We start from the raw sequence: 22,248 nt of genomic DNA, 5'->3' as shown, positions 1-22,248 counted from the left end.
GTGACTGCCCACACCACTGCCAGGAACTCTAGCTTAAATGAGCTGTAATTCTCAGGGTTTCTTTCGGTGGGTCGCAGTTTTCGACTGGCGTAAGCAATTACTCGTTCTTTCCCCTGCTGGATCTGGGACAGTACGGCTCCTAGCCCAATGTTACTTGCGTCGGTGTAGAGGATAAAGGGCTGGCTGTAATCAGGGTACGCCAGGATTTCATCCCCCGTGAGGGCCATCTTCAGCTGGCGGAAGGACTCTTCTTCTAACTTCTCCCATTTGAAGGGCGGCTTCTGGTTCTTGGCCTTCCGGGACTGGCCTATCAGGAGGTCCTGCATAGGAGCTGCCTTTTTGGTGAAACCGGGGATGAATCTGCGGTAATAGCCTACCAACCCGAGGAACTGCCGCACTTCCTTTACACTGGAGGGACTTGGCCATTCCTTAATTGCGGTGATCTTATCAGGGTCGGGAGCCACTCCGTCAGCGCTCACCACGTGTCCCAGGTACTGCACCGTTGGTTTTAGGAGGTGACACTTGGAGGGTTTTACCTTTAGGCCGTAGTTTGCCAGAGCTTCGAACACTTCCGCCAGGTGTTTCAGGTGGTCCTCATAAGTCTTGGAATATACGATGACATCGTCCAGGTACAACAGGACCGTCTCGAAGTTTCTGTGGCCCAGACAGCACTCCATTAATCGTTGGAAGGTTCCTGGTGCGTTGCAGAGTCCGAACGGCATGCAGGTAAACTCGCTAAGTCCCATCGGGGTGGTGAATGCGGTCTTCTCCCGGTCCGCCTCTGCTACAGGAACCTGCCAGTACCCGCTAGTGAGATCCAAGGTAGAGAAGAAGTTAGCAGATCTTAAAGCAGCCAAAGACTCCTCTATCCTTGGTAAGGGGTACGCATCCTTGTGTGTGATACGGTTGATTTTCCGGTAATCTACACACATCCTCATGGTGTTGTCTTTCTTTTTGACTAAGACTAGTGGAGCTGCCCAGGGGCTACAGCTATCCCTGATCACCCCAGCCTCCTTCATGTCCCTAAGCATCCCCTTGGCGTGTTGGTAGTGTGCAGGGGGTACGGGTCGATACCTCTCTTTTATGGGAAGATGGTCTCCCGTGGGGATGTGGTGTTCTACCCCCTTGACTCGCCCGAAGTCTAACGGGTGTTTACTAAACACTCTCTCGTACTCTTGAACCACCCGATAGACTCCCTGTCTCTGGTGTGAGGGAGTGGAGTCAGTACCCAAATGTAGTTGCTGACACCAGTCCTCCATTGTTTCCTTAGAGCCGTTACCTTCCTCCGGGGAAGATGGAGGCAAGGGTTCTACGGACTGTATGGAATTTTGATTGATGGTATACAATTTGGCTAGCGTGGCATACCGGGGCAGGTACACTTCCCTCTTCCCGATATTTATTATGCGAACGGGCACCCTCCCATGGCGTACATTGACCACCCCCCGTGCTGTCAAAATGGTGGGCCTACTGTCTGAGTAAACTGGTTCAACCATTGCCTGATAATCTCTACCTCTCAGACCAATAGCTGCCCGGCACCAAATCATCATTTCACTTTTTGGGGGCATGGCAATAGGAAAAGGGTCACACATTCTTACGCTACCAATCTCACCACCGGAGAGTTCTATCTGTTGCCGTCGCATCAGTGCCCGGATCTCTTTCTGGAGCACTCGCTGCTGGCCGAAGCTGGCGTTCTTGGCAACCTGCTGTAAAAGGAAAATCACCTCTGCAAGACAATTTTCAATCACATTAGTTCCTAGAGTTATCTTTGGGTGACTTTCGTGTTTGTCAATGTCTACAATGATCAGTCCCTGTGCCGCCAGTTCGACTCTACCGATTTTAATGGTCACCTCTTTAAATAGAATCTGTGGCACGGGCTGACCATTGCTGGCGATGATACTCAAGTCGTCGTCAGGGTAGCGGGTGATATCCGAGTCATTCCTGTACTGCTTGAAGAGCACGTACGGGATAGTGGTAACCTGTGACCCGGTGTCCAGTAGGGCACTCATAGGGATGCCATCCAGTACCACAGGCAAGACTGGACGTCCTCCCACATATTTGTCGCGCCAGTTCAATGGGCCTGATGATCTTTTTCCTGGGGTTTGGCCCTCTACCCCAGGTTGTGCCAGTTTAAAGGACAGTACCTTGCCATATGTCCGGGTTGATTGCAGCGGCGGCAGATGGGTTGTCCGTCCTCGTTGTATCGGTCGTTGGGTCTTCCTCTGGCCAGTGGGGTCCTCCTTGGTCGACGCCACGGGATGTCCTCCGGTCCGGATGCCAGCTGGATCTTCCCTGGAGTGGAAACCTGTAAAGACTGCACAGTTCGAGTTAGCGCGGCAACGCTTTTAGCTAGCTCTTGGACCTGATGGTGCAGGTCTGGAGCCGGGTCATTGTTCAAAGCCTGCGCATCAGCTCCCACAGGCCCTGCCGACAGGGGCGCCGCCTCCTGGTGGTAAGTGGTAGTGGGGCGTCTGTGGGTCACAACGCCACCTGGTGCCGGTTCTCGGAGCACCCGGATGGCTCTGTCCTTGAACTGTGCAAATCCCAGATGAGGGTCCTGTAAGGCCATTGCCCGCAACTGGGTTCGGTGGGCATTGCAATATAAACCCTCTATAAATTGTTCAGTCAACAGCCTGTCCTCGTCTCCCACGCCGTCAGGGTCGGTCTGCTTAATGGCTCTCAGGGCCTCTTGTAGGTTCAGGGCATAGTCCCTTATACTCTCTTGTGCTCGCTGCTTGCACCCGTAGAATCTAAGCTTGATCTCGGCTGAGGTGCGGGTATCAAAGGTGTCCCTCAGCCGGGTTAGTATCCCTGCAACAGTCCTCCCCCCAGGTGGCCAGGACTTTACCTCCCTTTGGGCTGCCCCGGTTAATTGGGCCACCAGGATGCTCACTTTTTGTTCTTCTGTGAGGGGGTACACCTGGAAGAGGCTATCCAGCTTTTCTATAAAGTCATGCAGGGTATGTGACTCCCCTGAGTACTGGGGTAGCCAGGCCGCTCCCGGGATATAGGGCATGGAGAAAGGCATGACTGCAGCAGCGGTGGCGCTGGCGGGGGTTGAGGCAGTGAAGCTCTCCTCCGTATCCGACATCTTCCTCCCCCCTAGTGGACCGTGGCCTACCTTGCGATGATCCTCTTCCGTAGGCCGCGGCTCCGCAGTGGATCGTCAGGGTTGAGGACCTTCCGTTGCGCTCCTGTGACGTCGGCGTCTGCTGGGCTCCTTCCAGGACCTTACGCAACGTCCGGACGTGAGGCGGGGCTTCAGTTCTCGCGCTCTTTCGGAGTCCACGCCCCTCTTCTTCCCGCGCGGCGTCTTCAAGATGGCGTCCAACGGCGGGAAAACTCCACGGATGGCGGGAAGAAGGCAGAAGATGGCGCCAGATGGCGGGAAAACTTCGCGGATGGCGGGAAGAAGGTAGAAGATGGTGCCGGATGGCGGGAAACCTCCACGGATGGCGGGAATCTTCACCACTGGTAAGTTTGAACAGTCTTTTTCAGGCACGCAGTACCCGTGGTTGCGGGCACGAAATCCTGCCGACTACGCCAAAAGTTGACGCACCCCTGGGCCTGTGTTGCGCAGCGTTGCGCACGCGGGAGCTTACCCGGAGCCGGATCTGTTGAGGGTTGTAGTCTCGTGGCGGTGACCCGGTCCGTGCCCAGGGAGTCAGACTAAGTGGCGCTGTATTAGCGGTAGATGTTGTATGACTACGCCACCCGTTGAATGCAGCGAAGGAGCTGCCGCTGCAGGGCAGACCGCTGAGGCCGGTGGTAGGATTGTGCAGCGTGATAGTATCACCCCCAACGGGAGGGGTATGGCCTCAGGGCAGCCGACGTGGATGATCGGGGTAGCAGGAACCACTCGGAGACGGTACGGTGTAGTTCAGGGTCTTTACTGGTGACAAAGATAGACCCTCCCGGAGTACTGGCTAGCGATTGGGGCCTGGTCAGTCCTTGAGCAGATGGGATCTCCCCTGGCCAGGCGGAGTTGTAGGCCTCCCAAACTGACTGTACTCTTCTGGCTACCTTGCTAGAGGCGGGTATAAGTAGCCCACGTCCCTGAGTGTACCGTGTGGTGCTCACCCGTATGGCTGGTGACTCGGGGCCTTCTAGTAGCTTCCGCTCCACGACGGCGGTGCTGGTCCCACGCGTGTGACCGTGCCTTCGGGTTTCTTGGCCAGAGGACCTGAAATCCCCCGCCGGTCGGTTTCTGCTGCTGGATAGGAGTTAGTCCCCACAGCCTCGGACTCCGGGTCCGGTGATAGCTTCTCAGTCAGGGCGAGCTCTGCAGCTGCCAGCCCCTGACTCCTTATAGCACTGCTCCCACAGAGCTCCTGATGTTCTTTTCCTATATCTGCTTCTCTTCTCTGTCTCTACTTCCTCTCTACACACTAACCCTGCCTCAGCCCTAGGTTTATATAGGGGAAGTCCTTCCCCTCCCAGGACTGGGCAGAAGGTGTGGCATGCATAGGATTCCTGACCAAGAGACCTCCCACCTGCTCTCAGACATAACATTGCTGTTACTGTGGAAACCAGACCCCTGGGGTGCCACAATATTGCTTGTTAAGCCTGGGTGTAGGCCCAAGATCTCTGTCCGTCCACCGCACCTACTCCTCTTGGACCTTGTGCACCTTGTCTACTACATGAAACACTATGTAATTAATCTACAAGCTGACATCATTTTGCTTATGTCTTTATATTGCAAGCCTGACTGTGGCTGATGGTCGATCATACAGGTTTGCTAGTTCGCTGTATGTTATGTTCTGTGACAAAAAGTAGTAAAGGGAGAATTGGTTAAAAAATGTCTAATGCCTGAGCTGTTTCTTTATTTCTCACCAATTACAGAGCCTTGCAGACAAAATGGACAGCAGATACAAGAAAGAAGATGCTGGCAGCTGGACTCTACAAACGCCACTCTCTGCAGGACCCACTGCTGGTGGGCTTCGCCAACTATTTACTGCACACCTTGGGGGTGAGACACTTCAGACAGGAAGTTGAGGATGTCGCCAGGTTCCTCTTTTACATGAACCCCAAGGTTGCCAATCTGGACTTTGTAAAAGATGTAGAAAAAGTCAACTCCTTCTTTTCAAAGCTGCGGGACCTGAATCTGGCAAATCAGACCATTTTCAACTAGCTAAAACATGTGCGTAGGTTCATGACTTACAATGTGAGAGCCTCCAACCTCTTTGAAAAAAAACGCGCACTGTTTAGGTCATGTGAGTTTTTTATGACCGTGACCGAGGACATACAAAAGAGGTTGTCAAAGGGAATATCAAGAGAAGTTGTCAGCAAAAGGTGGTTATTAGCTAATATTTATATTGAAGTAATAGGAAATTATGGATAATGTAAAATCTAAATGTATATATCTTCTCCTCCATATAATTTCCCTCAACCTTAAAACACTGCTTGGTAATTACCAAGAAATACAATATTGACACCTGCAGCCGGGCAATGCAATTACCAATTATCAATTAGCAATCTGACACTTATTTGGAGGTCTGTATTAGGTAAAGTGCATATTAGTGTCTGCTCACGATATATTTATATTACTCCCTTATATAGCACCATTAATTCCACAGCACTTTACAGACATCATCATCACTGTCCCCACTGAGGCTCACAATCTAAATTCCCGGTCAGTCTGTGGAGTGTGGGAGGAAACCCAAGCAAACATGGGGAGAACATACAAACTCCTTGCAGAAGTTGTCCTTGGTGGGATTTAAACCCAGGTCCCCAGCGCTGCAAGGCTGCAGTGCTAACCACTGAGCCACCGTATATAGTGCTAACCACTGAGCCATATATGTGTTAATGCTACCATAGGTGGCCCTGTGGTTTGTGCAGCTTGACTCTTGGTGGTGTTTATTTAGTGTATGTGTATCTTATACCATGTGATTATGTTAAAGAGTTCAAGTGGTTAATTATAACTCCCCTTATTTGATGCATACACTCTGCATAATTGCTTGATTGTTTCTGGGGCATTGACACTTTATTGTATCCCCCTGAACACTCAGCAGTTTGGGGTATTTCCCATATACCACTTACCTTGGCAGTTAATTCCCTGAATCTGCTGTATTTGGGCCGTCCTTCCGTGTATATTATTTCCTCCCATGTTTTGCTCTCTCCCATTACACCATATTGATCATGAATGTTTTGAATTGATTTTAATGCTTTGCTTTGTTTCTATTTGTAACATAATAATATCTGATTTCCCTTCATTGTGTTGTGTGCTCTCTATTATACTATGCAGCCTTTCCTCTCCTTTTGTAATTCATTGTTTGCATAGTGAGTCGCACCCCTTGTTTTTGGTCCCCTTCATTACCTTATTACATTTTTTTGTTACACTTTTTTCTTCTTAGGAGATCTCATAACCTTCATACACTTAGTATTGAAGTAGATATTTTTTATATATTTGTACTGTGTGGCTTGTATATACTGTAATATTCTATTATTAATTTTATGTGTAGGTACCTGGCACTGACAACGTCACAAATTACACCTCAGGAGTGCCGGAAGATCCTGGATGTGGCAAAGCAATCGTTTTTAAAGTGTCTTCAAGCTGCCAAAGATGGATGTCTGCGTCAAAGCAGCCAGCTGGAAGTGATTCACTATCTAGAGGCCCTGCTTGTCCTGAAGCATCTGCAGCGACCCGGGGTCATACAGAACATGACTGTAAGTGCCTCTCTTCTCTTTATTCACTACTCATACTCATTTTTAGTTTACTCTTCTTTATGTCTAACCTTTGGTCTCTTCATCCTTAGGTGTCTGAGTGGAAGGAGAGGATTAGCCACACGTATGATGGGGAAGACCTCGTTGTTATCGGTGTAAAGTTACACAAGACCGCTACACAGCAAGTGGCCACATTCGTGCTGACTAAGGAAGAAGAAATGGTGAGATTTACTTATTCTCCTTATTAATCTGATTTAATACATGATGACACATTTCTATTTTACTATAACTATTATTTCCTTTTGTTTTATTTCTAGTGGTTCAGAGTCTACTATGAAAGAGTCAGACCAAAGCTTGTGAGGAAGAACTCGCCACAAGAAACATTTTTCCTCTCAACCTCGGGGAAGGAGATCTTCAATGTCTCAAATGACATTTCACGGTACCATAATAAGTAAGATTTACAAAAATGACCAATTTATTCTTCAATAAAAAGCACATTATCATTCTTCAATAGTTAATGTAGTGCTATGTATTTTTTTTCTGTATTCCTTTCTAGGTAGGATGGCAGTGGTAAAAACTGTTCTGGGCTAATATGATTGATCCCCTATTAATCACTGATCAGTTGAGCACCAATCAGATGGGCAGCACCCAAAATATGCAATGAATGGCGCTCAGAAGTAGTGATGGGCGAACCCCTGACTGTTCGTGTATGGCAGGTTCAGCCAAACGCCGAACAGTTTATTAAAACTTCAAGCTCAGGTATCAGAAGAGTACCCCAGCCTGAACACAGACCCCATTCATGTGAATGGGGGACTGCAACACCCCTGTTATCATTCTTCAATAATAAATGCAGTGCAATGTATTTTATTTTTTCTGTATTCCTTTCCAGGTACAAACTTCCGGTTATCTCAAGTCAACTTGTGAGGAGGGTATGTGAGACATGGACTCTCCCAAACTATTCAGACTCCGAGAAGTGTCTCTTTGCAAAATATCTTGCGCACACCAATATGACGGCAGAAAGGACGTATAGAGAGAAGACCCTGACGGACATATGCCATGCATACAAGCTGGTGGCACAGGCAGGGAAAGAAGCCAGTGATGAGCCTCAAGCCAGCACTTCAAGGTAATATATTGTGGGTAGTAAATTCATATACGCTCTGTAATATCACATTGTTATTTTTCTTTAGCTGTGTCCCAGCTATGAAAAGCTATTTAGGTCTTCATATCTACTATAACATTAAACTTTGATTCTTTGAACATTAAACCTCCACCACTATGTTTGGCAGTTACAAAAAAAGTAAAATATAAGGTTTTACTAACTTTTCGTTAGGGATGCCGAAGCCTGCACTACCCAGGAGGAAGACCGCAGGGAAGAGGACCGAAGACTCCAAGTGGACGAGACTGACCAAGAGGAAGATGGTAGCGAAGAGGAGCAAACTAGTGAACCGGATGAGATCTGGACTACAAGGTGAATACGTCAAAATTATAAACCTGTCTATAGCTAGTTTGTGCAGGCATCACCTGATTGTATGCTAATGGTCATTTTATTCATATACCCATCTAATTATCTTTTTTCAGAGCAAGATCACCCTCTCCCCAGCTCAGGACAACGAGGTCCCAGAGAAAGAGGATGGGGCAGGACAGGAGCCCCTCAAGGTAATTAGTGCTCACTGTCTGACATTAGTAATTGGAAAATACAATAAAAAAACTCTCAAACAGTCTGATCTCATAAGGTTGTAATTTCAGTCTTCATTTTTTTTGTATTTTAAAGGCATGAAGATCCAAGAGACAGAAGGAGGGACACACTACCAAAACGTGTTCCCATTGTCTACCTACGTCACCTTGATGAGGACACTGCCCAAACCTGTGGACACTCTGTAATATCACATTGTTATTTTATTTTTGTTAGCCGTGTCCCAGCTATAAAAAGCCATTTAGCTCTTCATCACTACTATAACATTAAACTTTGATCCTTTTCACATTAAACCTCCACCACCATGTTTGTCAGTTCCAAAAAAATTACACTTTTCACAGCCCTGGTACTTCCATACATAACTAGGTATTTGTAACATGCTAACTTTTTAATCAATTATGAACCTAGCCTTGACACCTTAGTGTCACCATGACTCAACAATCATCCGGGCAAATCAGTGACCTCTTAAAAACATTAGCATTTTGAGAACTCAAACATCTAGGAATGTGGACTTAGTATGGCAGTGTATGTTTTAATACTACTTTGCTTCTAAATACAGTAAAATATAAGGTTTATTAACTCTTCCTTAGGGATGCCAAAGCCTGCACTGCCCAGGAGGGAGACCGCAGGGAAGAGGACCGAAGACTCCTAGTGGACTAGACTGACCAAGAGGAAGATTAGTGAACCGGATGAGATGTGGACTACAAGGTGAATACATCAAAATTATAAACCTGTCTATAGCTAGTTTCTGCAGGCTTCACCTGATTGTATACTATGGTCATTTTATTCAGATACCCATCTAATTATCCAAAATCTCCCTCTCCCCTGCTCAGGATAATGAGGTTCCAGAAATAGTGGATGGGGCAGGACAGGAGCCCCTCAAGGCACAGATAGTACTCACTGTGTGACATTAGTTATTGGAAAATAAAAAAGCAAAACCCTCAAACTGTTTATCCTCATGAGGTTGTAATTTCAATCTTCATTTTTTTTTGTCTTTTAAAGGCATGAAGATCCAACAGACAGAAGGAGGGACACTGCCCAAATGTGTTCCCATCGTCTCCCTACATTGCCTACACTCTGCCTGTAGGTGGTGATTTCCCTTTCTATTTCCTGTCCTGAACCTTTCCTATATAATCAATAACTCAAGTTTGGGAAAATAATACAAATGTTTAATAACAAGAAAAACAAGATAATAATAAGGCAATTCAATTAACAATTTACAATCGAACCTTTCTTCAATGTCCTCTAATTAGATAAAATACAAATACAATCATAAGTATACTTAGCAATGATCCTTCATGGCAGAGAGAGAGAGAGAGAAAGTCTTGACTCTACTTCATTTATACTAAAAATTTCACATCCACACCCACATACAACCCACGACTCCGCCCTTCTTCTCCGGTATCTTCTGTGGCAAATATCCAATCATCTTCAGGGTAGTATGAGCATTGTCATTGGCTGCATTGGTCAACACCTTCCTGCAGATGGCACTCTTGTACTTCTGGAAGAAAGTCCTTTTGTAGGTTCAACTCCATTTGGGCTGGCTCCAAGATGTTCATCAAAAGCATTGTGCACCAATATACATATCCATAGGCTGGAGACAGGATGTCTACCTCAGGAGCAATGGTATACAATTCAAATCCACAGGGGCAGTGTACATATGTAGATTACACTAGGACACAAAAACAGGATCTGTATTCAAGTTCACCACAGAAGGTGTGTGTACCTGTATCATCCAGGAGGCTGGAGGGCCTATACTCATTCCATATGTAGATGCAACCTTTACTTTATCACTAAAACAAAGGACATCACACAAAGAACACCGGCCTTCTCGCCTAGCAGGTTCACAACCTTGTACCTAGTATCTCTTGATAGAGTCCTGGAAATATCCAGCACTCAAATTTAATGCAGAGTTCAGTCATTCCTATGATATATATATATATATTGTACCTGTTGGCCTCCAACATGCCCCCCTTTGTGTCTGAATGACACATAACTTTTAAGGAGCCACAAATCCGGAATCCTCTTCGCCACCATAGTTGATTCTTCTTCTTAGGGCAAGGAGTTTTTTAACACATTCACTCATCATTTGCCAACATTTACTCCAAAAAAAAAAAAATTAACTTTGTAATAGCTTGATTTCTAATAGGACATTGAAGGAGGCATATAAAAAAATACACATCAAATTGTACATATGATCGTCACATCACACAAAAAAAATCATTTAGATCAACCAACAAACAATAACATAATATAATTTCCTATAGGTTTCGCTTTTGAATCAAACAATCTTTCTTACTGTGCCCTCTTCTGCCGCAGTTCTCACATATTACAATTTCTTCTAATTCAATGGGAATTTGTACATTTGTGTCACATGATGCAATTTTGACACTGGCTTGTTCTTTTATAGTTAAACTCTGTACCTTTTTATATAGGTAACGGGTTACACAGCACATGTATATTTGAAAAAGCGATAAAATTACAGAAACAACAAGTAATATGACGATTGGGTGGATTAAATAATTCAGTATGCCATTTGCCGCATTTGAATGACCAAATATTACCTCCCACCAATAGCCCTTGGCATTATTTTCTAATAGATGGGTAACTTCCTTTAGTTCATTTTGGTCATGATGTAATAGAATTGTGGCATTTGCCTTTTCTTGATTAAGCTTCATCAATAAATATTCATCCTTATTAAATTTTACCAACCATTCTCCAAGTTCTTTTCCCATTCCTAGGCTTAAGGCTTGCAAATTAACTGGAGTGTGATATTTCAGATCCACTGACAGATTAGCAATAGTAGGAATTGCGTAAACCCAGTTGGGTGTCTTGATTTCTGTAACCCCACTAAGAGTGCACCATGCTCCCCTGGTTACAGATGTCATTACAGAACAATGTTGTGTTGTTATAGATACATTGGTAGTATTTAGGAGGAAGAAACAAATTCTTTGATGCCCTAGATAGAAGATTGGTGCTTTGTCTTTTGAGATTGATTCCCCATCTAGAATACACGTGGATGAATTACTCCAGCATTTGTCTTCAACCAACCTAAACTGTCCTGGCGTACATAAAATATTATGATTCCTTTGTATACAAAGTGAAATGTCAACCTGTTTCCATCTTCCATTTTTCCTAATCACCTGAGGATGTTCTAATCTCGGGTGTAATAATGTAGAATCTCCAGTTAAAATACCAATTGAACTAACTCTATGCATGAGCTCTAAAGGTGACTTAGTATATGGAATAAATGAAGAAGCATAGCATTTCTCAAAGTCATAGTTGCTGCACCCAACCCACGTGTTCACCCACCATTTAGAATGTGTAAAGCTCATGAGTTCAGGTAACACAGTAATTGCTTGAGACAACCATTCAAATGGCCACTGTCCATCATAAATGGACTGTACCGCTAACTTAATGTTAGTTGATAATTCCATTTGTCCTTGTGTACAGACTAGAGCCCAAGACATATTTCTACCCCTAGTCAGTGTATCTTCCATTAATTCTTTAAAGTGTTGGATAAAATCTTTCGCTACCCCGATATAAGTGTTTACATGATCTTGTTGTAAATTGTTAATTATATCATTGATTTTTCTTTGTACTTCAAAACCTTTCTTGCTATTGGTCGCTATATCTACAAGTTTTGTCCTTATACTAGTGATGTCAGCTTCGTTAATTACACCCATACCTGTTCCTAATCCTCCCAACAGTGCGCTGAAAGTATCCCTTCGCCCTCTGTCATTCCTCGAATTAAATAGTTTATGCTGGTGTTTTATCCGATTTTCTGCATTCTTAGTGGTAAACCACCGATATAGTGCATGTACATGATTTAGTGTATATCCTGCACAAATTGGATAGTAGGTCTTTATCAACCATAGAGAGATATTAACTCGCCAAGTAACAAATGCATATTGAACGTCACTAGCAATGGTTTGAGTAGAATCTAGGTTGACCTGTAAAGGGTGGCCTTCTTCTAAGTACATTGTCCGTTGATTGCTGTCAGATTCATTGGACACGCATGGTTTGATTTGATCTGGAGCAGCATCAATAATGTGCATCTCACCTATTTCTACTTCTGATGTTCCACATGCCCAATAACCAACCATTTCCCTATAGGATTTATATGGTTTAGATAGTGAACCAATTATATAATTTTGCCCTTGCTGAACTGACATCTCAACCTCTGTGGAATCTCCAATGCACGCCTCACGATATGTTAAGGTGACCCTTTTTGGCCTGAACATTGGGTGTATATTATTATGCCAATATATTCCACATACAAACAAATATTCTCCTTCCTTTAAGTTGTCACTAAAGGACCCATAATCTATCCCCTTTTGTTCATTCTTGTTGGGTAACTTAGACTCTTCCCCCAACCAGTACCCAGTTTCATTTACATATATTGTAGCCATCATAAATGGTTGCAGTGATCTTGGATCTATATTTTGTACACCTTCCATATATGTTAACCTCTGGGTACTAGAACTGTGATTGACTCTCCCAAATGAAAAGACAACACTATACTGAATGCTGGGACCCTGATAATATCTCCCAGTTACCCTTTTACCCTCTGGTATCAGTCTCACTGTCCTACTTTTAACACCATTATTTTTATAGTTAGAATCTGCATCAATGTTTATGTCTGGGTGTGTAAATAATACGTTCCCATATTCCTCGTTAGGTAATATACCCTGATCGATATCTCCAGAGTGTTCAATATGAGTTGATTCCATAGCATTGATGATCCCAATTGACAACAAAATTGCTGCAATTCCAATATCCAGAATGCAGAAATTTCCATCTTTTAATTCACGCTTCATTTAGGATCCTGGAAAACAAGAACAAGAGCGGCATCAAATTCTTATCAGTTATATCCGTTTACACTGATCTGCATGAACCCACTTTTCTATATCCCTTCTCTTCATGCATTTGATGCTTTTCTTCTCTACTCGTTTAACTTTTACCACCTGTTCACTCAGCGTCACAGTTACCACATAAGGTCCTGTCCAATTTGCATCCCATGAAGATTTGGGTACAAAATTCTTTACCATCACCCTGTCACTTAGTTGTAATTTTATTGGTGGCTTGCCTGCTTCTTCCTTTGCCTTTGGAGCCATATTGGCAGCTGCAAAATTTAAATATTTTTGCACTTGCTCCTGTAACTGAATAAGGAATTTTTACTTCTCTGCACTTTCTCTCATGGGAGTACTAAGTTTGGGATCTGCAGGATGGCAAAGGTTCATTACTCTACCAGTCATTAATTGATATGGGGTGATTGCTGTGCTCTTTGCATCTGTGCCCGTATTGCCAGTAGAATTGCAGGCAGGTGACATAGCCAACTATTTCCTGATTGCAACACCATTTTCTTTAATCTCTCTTTTAAAGTCCGATTCATTCTTTCTACCATCCCAGATGATTGTGGATGATATGAGACATGAAACTTCTGTTCTACATTCAACATTTCACACATATTAGTCATGATTTTGCCAGTGAAATGTGTACCTCTGTCTGACTCAATGACTTTTGGGAATCCCCATATTGAGAAAACTTCCCTCCATAATGCAGTTGCTGCTGCGGTAGCAGTGTCCTTCCTTATGGGCAAAGCTTCCACCCATTTGGAAAAAACATCAACTATCACTAGCAGGTACCGATAACCTCCTGGAGCACTTGGCAAGGGACCAACAAAGTCAATTTGTAATCTCTCCCATGGCCCCTCAGCCAAAGGCACCCTGGAAAGCACAGGTTTTTGTCCCCTCGGCCTAGGGTTCATTTGGGCACAGATTAAACATTCTTGGATAATTTCTGTAATAGTAGTTTTCATGTTCTCCCACCAGTATTTGGTTTGAATAAACTTTAAAATGTGAAAGCAAATTTATATTGACAGTCAGGGTGTAAGGGAATGGAGAAATATCCATTTGAGATGTCTATTGATGAATATACTGTGGAGGAGGGTTTGAGTGCTGTCATCATGTCAGGCATTTTGGCAACCACATTAGTGACAGGAGGGGTACACTTGTTTAAAGCTCTGTAGTCCAATGTCGGACGCCAACCATTTGGTTTCTTAACTGGCCATAGCGGCGCATTATTGGTGGATTGGCATTCCCTGATGACATTTTGAATCAGCAAATCATCCAGTATTCTCTTAATGTAGGGGACTGACTCTGGTGGTATTTTATACTGCCTTTGGGGTGGGGGATCAGGACCCTCTACCATTACTACCATGTTGGACACTTTGCCACATTGGGTTTTTGAATTTGCCCACACACTGTTATGTTGCCACAAGATGTCAGCCAATATTTCATCATCTGTTCTCAATATCATGGCTGGATCTAAAGATTGAGCACCTTTGATGGAATCAATACCATAATTGTCAGTAACCATGTTTAAACAGCCTTTATACCGTGATCCTCTCCACAACATCCAGTTGCATAAATCAAGAATAAGTCCATATTCCTTCATACCATCTGACCCAATAATGGTACCTTCATGTGTTGGTGAAAGATATAAGCCATGCTCAACACATAGATCTCCCAGGTTTATTGTCACTGGTAAAGATTGTTCTGAAGATACTAACTGTCCTCCAAACCCTCTCAGAAAAATGTGTTTACCACCAGGGTCTTTAATCAAATCCAGATTAGTCAAACTGACAGCAGCCCCTGTATCCAGTAAAATGTTTATACGATGGCCCCCTATCGTACAGTGAATACGGGGTCTCCCGCCCTTGTCCCTGCTAAGCTGACTCACTAGGGACAACACTGGGGCCTGACATCCCTATTGTTTTACATAAGGATTTGTTGGAGGTGGGGTCTTTAATTCCTCTGGCTTTTCTGCCATTGCCTTCCCAATCTTCCTCAGTTCATCCAGAAGTGGGCCATATAATGTAACTTCAGGAAGACTATGCTCTCCATCCCTTGCATTATTTGGTTCTTGTCTTTGCTTCCTATTATTAAAAGGTCTATTATTGATAACTCTTCTACTACTTCTACATTCTTTCATAGTGTGACCTGTGTAACCACATTTATAACATTTTCCAACAAACCTTACTTTGCCTTCATTTTTGACTACCTCTGATATCCTCTTTTGGGGCTTGTTGTCATGACTTGTATCCTGAATCCAATCCTTTAATATATTTACAAAGGCTTGATAGGAATTTGCATTCCTCAAGGCAACCTTTGTTGGATAATCAACAAAAGTGCATTTGTTAGCCATTGAATATAGAAAACTGCTATCATCAGGAGACATGTCAGGGCAGTTATAGGTAGAACGATATAATGTCAAATATTCACTGCAAAAAATAATTGGATCATCTCCTCTATTTAATTTTGCATTTTCTAAGGCATTAGTACCTCTCATATCTCGTCCCCCCATAACTCTCTTTAATTCCTGCACTCTGTCACTAGCATTTCCCCAATTACATTCAAGATCTGCAGATAATCCTCTGTGAGCTCCTACAGGGGGCTGCAGTTTTTCACAAAGTTGAGATGGGAGCCATACCCGAAGTAAGGCACATGCAGCTCTATTACCCAGACTGTATTGAGTCACTACTGCCTCTAACTTATTGGAAAGACTAATGGCTGAGGCACTTGTATTAAATTTTCCTAATATCTGGCATAGATTTGTCTTATCCTGTATGGATAGTGTTGTGGATTGGACTAAATTGTTGCTGTTACTAAGCAAATTGTCTCTCCTTTGTCTGCTTCCTCCTGACTCAGGAGTAAAGAGAGAGGAACTATGATCTGGGTTATCCTCAAGGTTATCAGCCGTGCACACAGGCTGCTCCTCCCCTCTTTTCCAATCTCTTTCCTTCTGATCAGCAGACTTGCACATTTGATTACAATAACAATGGTTATTCCCTCTAGTACATTCTTGTGATTTCAAGGACATAATACAATGTTCTTTTAGCTCCAATTTTACATTAGCATCATGCAACTGGTTCCTAAGTATTGTCATATCGTCATTATACTCTACTTCCTTTCCTTCTAGCAAAGCAATACGCTGTTCTCTAAGTTTACATCTCTCCTTATACTCCTCCAGCTTATCTTCTAATTTACAATTTTGGTAATTCATATTGTCTACCTCATCCCTTAGATCTTCACACTCACAATTATGATCTTCAGCACTAGCAATAGCCAGACTGACTTCCTGTTCAATTTTGTCCACTTCACCTCTTAATTGAGCTTTCTCTGAATACCAGTGCAATTCCTTTTGCTCTGCAATTCCTTTCATCTTCAACAACATACACAAAACATTTGCTAACTTCTCTTTCTTTGCTTTCTTTTTCGACAATTTACTTTTGTTATCATTCTGCCCTTCACATTGTTTCATAAGGTCATTAAACTGATGTGTCAATGCATCATCTGCACAAGTACTGAACTGAGCAGAGGCATATTTTTCAATAAATTTACTGACTATTTCCATGTTAATTACGTCCAACTATTTTCACATAAGACAACAAAAATAAACAAATCTGCTTTCCAAACAAAAATTACAAATTAACTAAACACAATACAGAAACCAGTGAATATCACTTCACTAAAACAGGGACTCAAGATTGAATATAATCTTTTCCCTTAGGCAATTACTGCCACAGTCTTGTGACTTTACCTATATCTGACCGACAGTGTCTCATGCCCTTCATCAACTACAGATCCAAGATCCAGGCCAAGAGTGATCTCCTATTGAAGCATAAGGCTACTTCCCCTTAACATGAGATTTAGACTTTTAACCTCTACCTCACTTTCTTCTCAGAAATGTCTGGTTTTACCCTTTAGATCTTATGAGAACTTCAATGAACAGGGTGCTACCCTAACTTTACCGGCAACAATTCAACAAACAAATAAACAATCCACTAAACAAATAGACAAACAGGCCTGAACCTAGCAGAAAGATATTGATCAACATAAAATATAATGAATGTATAAAATCTAATTAAAGGAATGTATGCTTACCAGATAAGCGCGTCCGCTCACTGATGAAGAATATCACAGAACTTCCAGTTAATATCTTAGGCGTTTCAGTTTCCACGAACCCGCGTGTCACTTGTCCACGGATAAGATATTCTCCTTGAGTCTGTCTCCTTGAAGAAGAGGTTTTCTTGCCTGGTCTAGGAACCGGATTTTCTCAGGCACTTGGTTGAAACAGTTGGGAACTTCTAGGTTCTGCGTAGAATGTTGTTTTTCCACGATCCACTGAGGTGCCAAATGTAGGTGGTGATTTCCCTTTCTATTTCCTGTCCTGAACCTTTCCTATATAATCAATAACTCAAGTTTGGGAAAATAATACAAATGTTTAATAACAAGAAAAACAAGATAATAATAAGGCAATTCAATTAACAATTTACAATCGAACCTTTCTTCAATGTCCTCTAATTAGATAAAATACAAATACAATCATAAGTATACTTAGCAATGATCCTTCATGGCAGAGAGAGAGAGAGAGATAGTCTTGACTCTACTTCATTTATTCTAAAAATTTCACATCCACACCCACATACAACCCACGACTCCGCCCTTCTTCTCCGGTATCTTCTGTGGCAAATATCCAATCATCTTCAGGGTAGTATGAGCATTGTCATTGGCTGCATTGGTCAACACCTTCCTGCAGATGGCACTCTTGTACTTCTGGAAGAAAGTCCTTGTGTAGGTTCAACTCCATTTGGGCTGGCTCCAAGATGTTCATCAAAAGCATTGTGCACCAATATACATATCCATAGGCTGGAGACAGGATGTCTACCTCAGGAGCAATGGTATACAATTCAAATCCACAGGGGCAGTGTACATATGTAGATTATACTAGGACACAAAAACAGGATCTGTATTCAAGTTCACCACAGAAGGTGTGTGTACCTGTATCATCCAGGAGGCTGGAGGGCCTATACTCATTCCATATGTAGATGCAACCTTTACTTTATCACTAAAACAAAGGACATCACACAAAGAACACCGGCCTTCTCGCCTAGCAGGTTCGCAACCTTGTACCTAGTATCTCTTGATAGAGTCCTGGAAATATCCAGCACTCAAATTTAACGCAGAGTTCAGTCATTCCTATGATATATATATATATTGTACCTGTTGGCCTCCAACACTGCCCAAACGTGTACCAGTCGTCCTACCACGTCACTCGGATGAAAAAGATACATTTCTATTATATTTCTCCTTTACCATTATAATCTATTTCTATTCTTCTCCGTCTATGTTTCGATCTTATAAAGAATAACCTACAGCGTGCCAAGGTAAAGTTGTGTCTTATTCCATCTTAGAAGAGAATAGATGTTCTGACATTTCAGCATCTCACACAGCAATCTCATGCTGGAACATAACAGTGTGAGTCGGTGTGATGCCACAACATGGATCCTCTCCAATGATGGAATAAAAATGCTACATTGATGTTACTTTACCATGGAGTACTTAAGGTTATCCCTTGTGTCTTTTGTTAGGAGTCCTGATTTTAACCCCTGCCTGCTGGCACCATTTCTCTGTTTAATGTTTGTGCTGCTCTATTCCGGTGACTATTTATTATCCATCATCATTTTTTTCTTTACTTTTAGCATATTTAACATTATTGATGGCATTGTTCAGGAGCAGTTTTTGCAGCCACAGTTTTCTCTTTAGGTGTCAGCCATGCCCCCTAAGAGGTAATTTTCACACCTAGACAATGGGAATGTTTTTCTATTGTTCTCAATGGCCATCATTACAGAGACTGATCATATTGGTCAAGGGGTCTCAGTTTTCTGTGTAAAAGGCCAGATCAGAGTCTAATTGCTCAGACTGCTCTTGACGATCCAGTGTAGCTCTGCTCTCTCTACAGGACTGATCTCCATGGACTGCTTTGCTCTGTCTACGGGACTGCTTTGTCCAACCTGCCTTTTACTTTTAGCTCGTTTTTGATTTGTTTACATACAGCTTTTTTAAAATCCATCTTAACCTTTTCATTTTGTATCTCTTTTCTTTTGTTCTAATTTTCAGGTTCAAGCATGGAATCCAAAGTGCACAACAGAACCCCGATGACCTGCCCGATCTGTTACAAGATAGATGAGAACCTTGGCACCCACCTAAGAAGAAAATGCAAAAAAAACAGCAGTGAGGATGAGATCAAGGCTACCCTCGCACAAGCAAAGACAGAACTGGTTGCTGTGGCAGCAAAGGGCCTGGCCATTGAGTATAATGAGGTGGAGGAGCTGGTGTGTGACGGTGGGTGCCTGGAAAAAGTAATTGCATTTCTTAATGGACGTGGTTTTAAAATCATTAATCAGCCATGTCATACAAGAATGCCCCAGAAGAATGGCCATTGCGAGAAGGTTCCCAACATGAGGATAGAGGGACTCCTAACAGCTGAGATGACAACCGAAGAACAAGAAGATGCAACCTCAAAGGGAGATTGTGAAGATGCCACAGCCAAAGGAAGGAGCGAAACCAAAGAAGACACGGCCGGGCCACATGAGGAAGATGAAGGAGAAGAAGAAGAATCACCGATGGAAACTGAATCAGCAACAACTGAGCCCAATGTTGTCTGTAGCAATCCACTACGACTTAAAATGGCCGAGGCTGGGATGTACACGAGGCACTCTCTGGATTTGGAACCAATTGCTGGCTTTGCAAGATATTTATCAAAAACCTTGTAAGTCGTGAGATACAAGCAGGAGGTAGAGAACGTCGCTGTACTTCATGGACAAGGAGAAGCCTTCACTGAAGTTTATATATGACATCGAGAAGACCAATGACTATTTTGACAAACTATTGGAAATCGGAAACACTCACCAGACTGTCTTTAATTATATGAAAAATGTCAAGCGGTTCATATATTACCTAATGAATGCAACATCCCTTCATCATAAAGACCAGGAGACATATGGAGCAGCCAGCTAGGAGTATTTCAGAAGAGGCTAAGCAAAGGAATCTCCAGGGAGAATATCTTGAAGAAGTAAGTGTAAAAGAATTAATAGGAAGAAAATGTACCTTGTTACTAGGAAGAAAATGTGCCTTGCTACTTTATTCAATGTAATTTGAATTTTTTATTTCCAGAGAAAACCGCTTATTGGATGAGATGAAAAGACCAGATGAGATGCAATCGATCCTGATAGTTGCAAAGACAGATTTTGAAAAGGCCATAAACAAGGCGGACCAGGATGAAAGGCTTCTAGATAGTGACAAGCTAGTTATTCTCAACTATCTTGAATGCTATATAATCTTGAATAAATTACAACGACCTGATGTGGTGCAAAATATGACTGTAAGTAACCTGTAGTACATTTCCCTTTTTTTTTTTATAAATCAATTAGTTAAAGCTTTATTAATGTAGATTTCACACTTTCTTATCTTGTAGGTTGAGGAGTGGAAGAAGAGAGCTCCTTATCGTGAAAGTCACGTAGGAGTAGCCGTGCATGAACACAAGACAGCGGCAAACCAGATTGCAGTATTGATTTTGAATAAAGAAGAAGAAAGGGTAAATATCTGTCTTTCTATCTCCTATCTGTCTATCTATCTTCTCTATGATTGAGCTAACATTTTCAGTTTATTTTTTAGTGGTTTCAAATTTATATTGAAAAAGTCCGGCCTACATTCCTGAAAAAATCAATGGACATCAAGAATTTCTTCATTTCTTCATCGGGGGGAAAAATCCACAATGTTTCTAATGATATCGCAAGATTTCATAAAAAGTAAGTATTTCTGTACAGTGACACTTAGATTCTATATATCAACATTACAAACATGTATTTTAACATTTATTTCTTCTATTGCACAGATTTGGAATAAAGACTGTGACGAGCCAAGAGATCAGGAGGAACGCAGAGACCTTCATTGCTTCCAATTGCAAGGACACTAATGACAAAGGCATTTTTGCAAAATACCTGGCACATTCAAATCCCACAGCAGAACGTGTCTACAGGGAGAAGACCATGGAAAATATGGTGAAGGCATCCATGATGACAACACAAATTCTCGACAGACTGCAAGAGAAGCCTTCCACCTCACTGTGAGTACTTGAAAAATAGAATATTTTTGTTTCATCATTCTCACAAGTATTGCATTTTCCTGTGTTTTCTTTAAAACTAAAATATGTCTTTTACAGAGCTGCAATTGAAAAAGAAGAAAAGTTTAATCAAGAAATAGAAAATAAGCCTGGACCTTCCGCCATAGAGACCAAAGACGAGGATTTTCAAAGATTTATTTCCTTATATCCCCTAACTATTGAGACCGAACCACCAACGTTAAAAGAATGCCAGTTCAAGTTCCCACTGAATGGACCACATCTGTATGATAGGTGGAGGAGGAGACAGAACAGAATGCGAGTGGACTATATATTCCGACTTCTTAAGGATGGTCAGCCAGATGAAGAGGAGGTGAACAGGTGTATTGCACAGAAACTTTGGAAAAGTAACTTGCCCAGGGTAAAGGATATTTTTGAAAAATGGAAAAAGTGTTAGACTTACACCAGGACAATGGACAGTACACTTTTAACAGGATACTTATTCTGTTGAATGGACACTTCTATGGATTTTGTTGGATATGTCAGGACATGTCAAAAGCTTTTGATCATATCGGGTCTCACTTATGAGACCTTCTGTGATCAGTAACTTTTGACATACCTTATGACCTGTCAAAAGTGTTTAAGAATGACAAACACATTGACTTGTGGGGGTTTTGGGTGATGGAGGTTGTTTAATAAAGTAGATATTTTTTAAGTTAAAGGAGAAGTGCAGCACTGGGACAACTTCCCAGCGTTACATCTACCAAATGAAATAGAGCATTTTTCTAAATACAGTCACATGGCGGGACGGCCTCATTCCCCTTTCCTCTGCCTCCGTGCAGAGAGCGGAGTTAGCCGTGGCCACGATGTGAGTGTGACATCAGGGCATGTGTTTCTCAGACTCCCAGGAGCAGCCGGAGAATCAGATG

At 42.7% G+C, this 22,248-nt stretch overlaps 2 protein-coding genes across 3 annotated transcripts; one reads left to right on the top strand and one right to left on the bottom strand.

The window, feature by feature from the left end:
- The first annotated feature begins 4,862 nt into the window (after window positions 1-4,862).
- On the top strand, window positions 4,863-22,018 carry LOC141233110 (uncharacterized). Of its 2 annotated transcripts, XM_073667861.1 has the most exons (11): window positions 4,863-5,289; window positions 6,459-6,663; window positions 6,753-6,881; window positions 6,978-7,111; window positions 7,550-7,783; window positions 7,991-8,128; window positions 8,239-8,316; window positions 8,432-8,537; window positions 8,944-9,061; window positions 9,356-9,436; window positions 19,318-20,272. In XM_073667861.1, exons 1-9 carry the CDS (start codon window positions 5,150-5,152, stop codon window positions 9,016-9,018), a joined length of 1,239 nt encoding a protein of 412 aa, XP_073523962.1. In that variant the 5' UTR covers window positions 4,863-5,149; the 3' UTR covers window positions 9,019-9,061; window positions 9,356-9,436; window positions 19,318-20,272. The 2 variants fall into 2 exon arrangements, with proteins under 2 accessions (XP_073523962.1, XP_073523963.1); XM_073667862.1 differs by lacking the exons at window positions 4,863-5,289; window positions 6,459-6,663; window positions 6,753-6,881; ... (4 more) ...; window positions 8,432-8,537; window positions 8,944-9,061 and adding exons at window positions 20,374-20,581; window positions 20,675-20,794; window positions 20,875-21,008; window positions 21,095-21,325; window positions 21,422-22,018 and having other exon boundaries at window positions 9,353-9,436.
- On the bottom strand, window positions 15,117-16,824 carry LOC141233109 (posterior protein-like). The gene has a single exon (XM_073667859.1). The coding sequence runs from the start codon at window positions 16,769-16,771 to the stop codon at window positions 15,125-15,127; it is 1,647 nt and encodes a 548-aa protein (XP_073523960.1). The 5' UTR covers window positions 16,772-16,824; the 3' UTR covers window positions 15,117-15,124.
- Window positions 22,019-22,248: the final 230 nt, after the last annotated feature.

This window comes from Phyllobates terribilis, unplaced genomic scaffold, assembly GCF_046119375.1.
Source record: "Phyllobates terribilis strain yellow unplaced genomic scaffold, ASM4611937v1 Scaffold_543__1_contigs__length_1142032, whole genome shotgun sequence".
NCBI lineage: Eukaryota > Metazoa > Chordata > Amphibia > Anura > Dendrobatidae > Phyllobates > Phyllobates terribilis.
This window is presented reverse-complemented; position numbering and strand designations above follow the sequence as displayed.

Excerpts from the sequence above, each read along its gene's own strand:
- LOC141233109 (XM_073667859.1), bottom strand. The coding sequence starts at position 16,771 with ATGGAAATAGTCAGTAAATTTATTGAAAAATATGCCTCTGCTCAGTTC.
- LOC141233110 (XM_073667861.1), top strand. The coding sequence starts at position 5,150 with ATGACTTACAATGTGAGAGCCTCCAACCTCTTTGAAAAAAAACGCGCA. Across the intron at positions 7,112-7,549 it reads ATTTCACGGTACCATAATAA|GTACAAACTTCCGGTTATCT; the intron begins GTAAGATTTACA and ends ATTCCTTTCCAG. Across the intron at positions 8,538-8,943 it reads CCCAAACCTGTGGACACTCT|GGATGCCAAAGCCTGCACTG; the intron begins GTAATATCACAT and ends ACTCTTCCTTAG.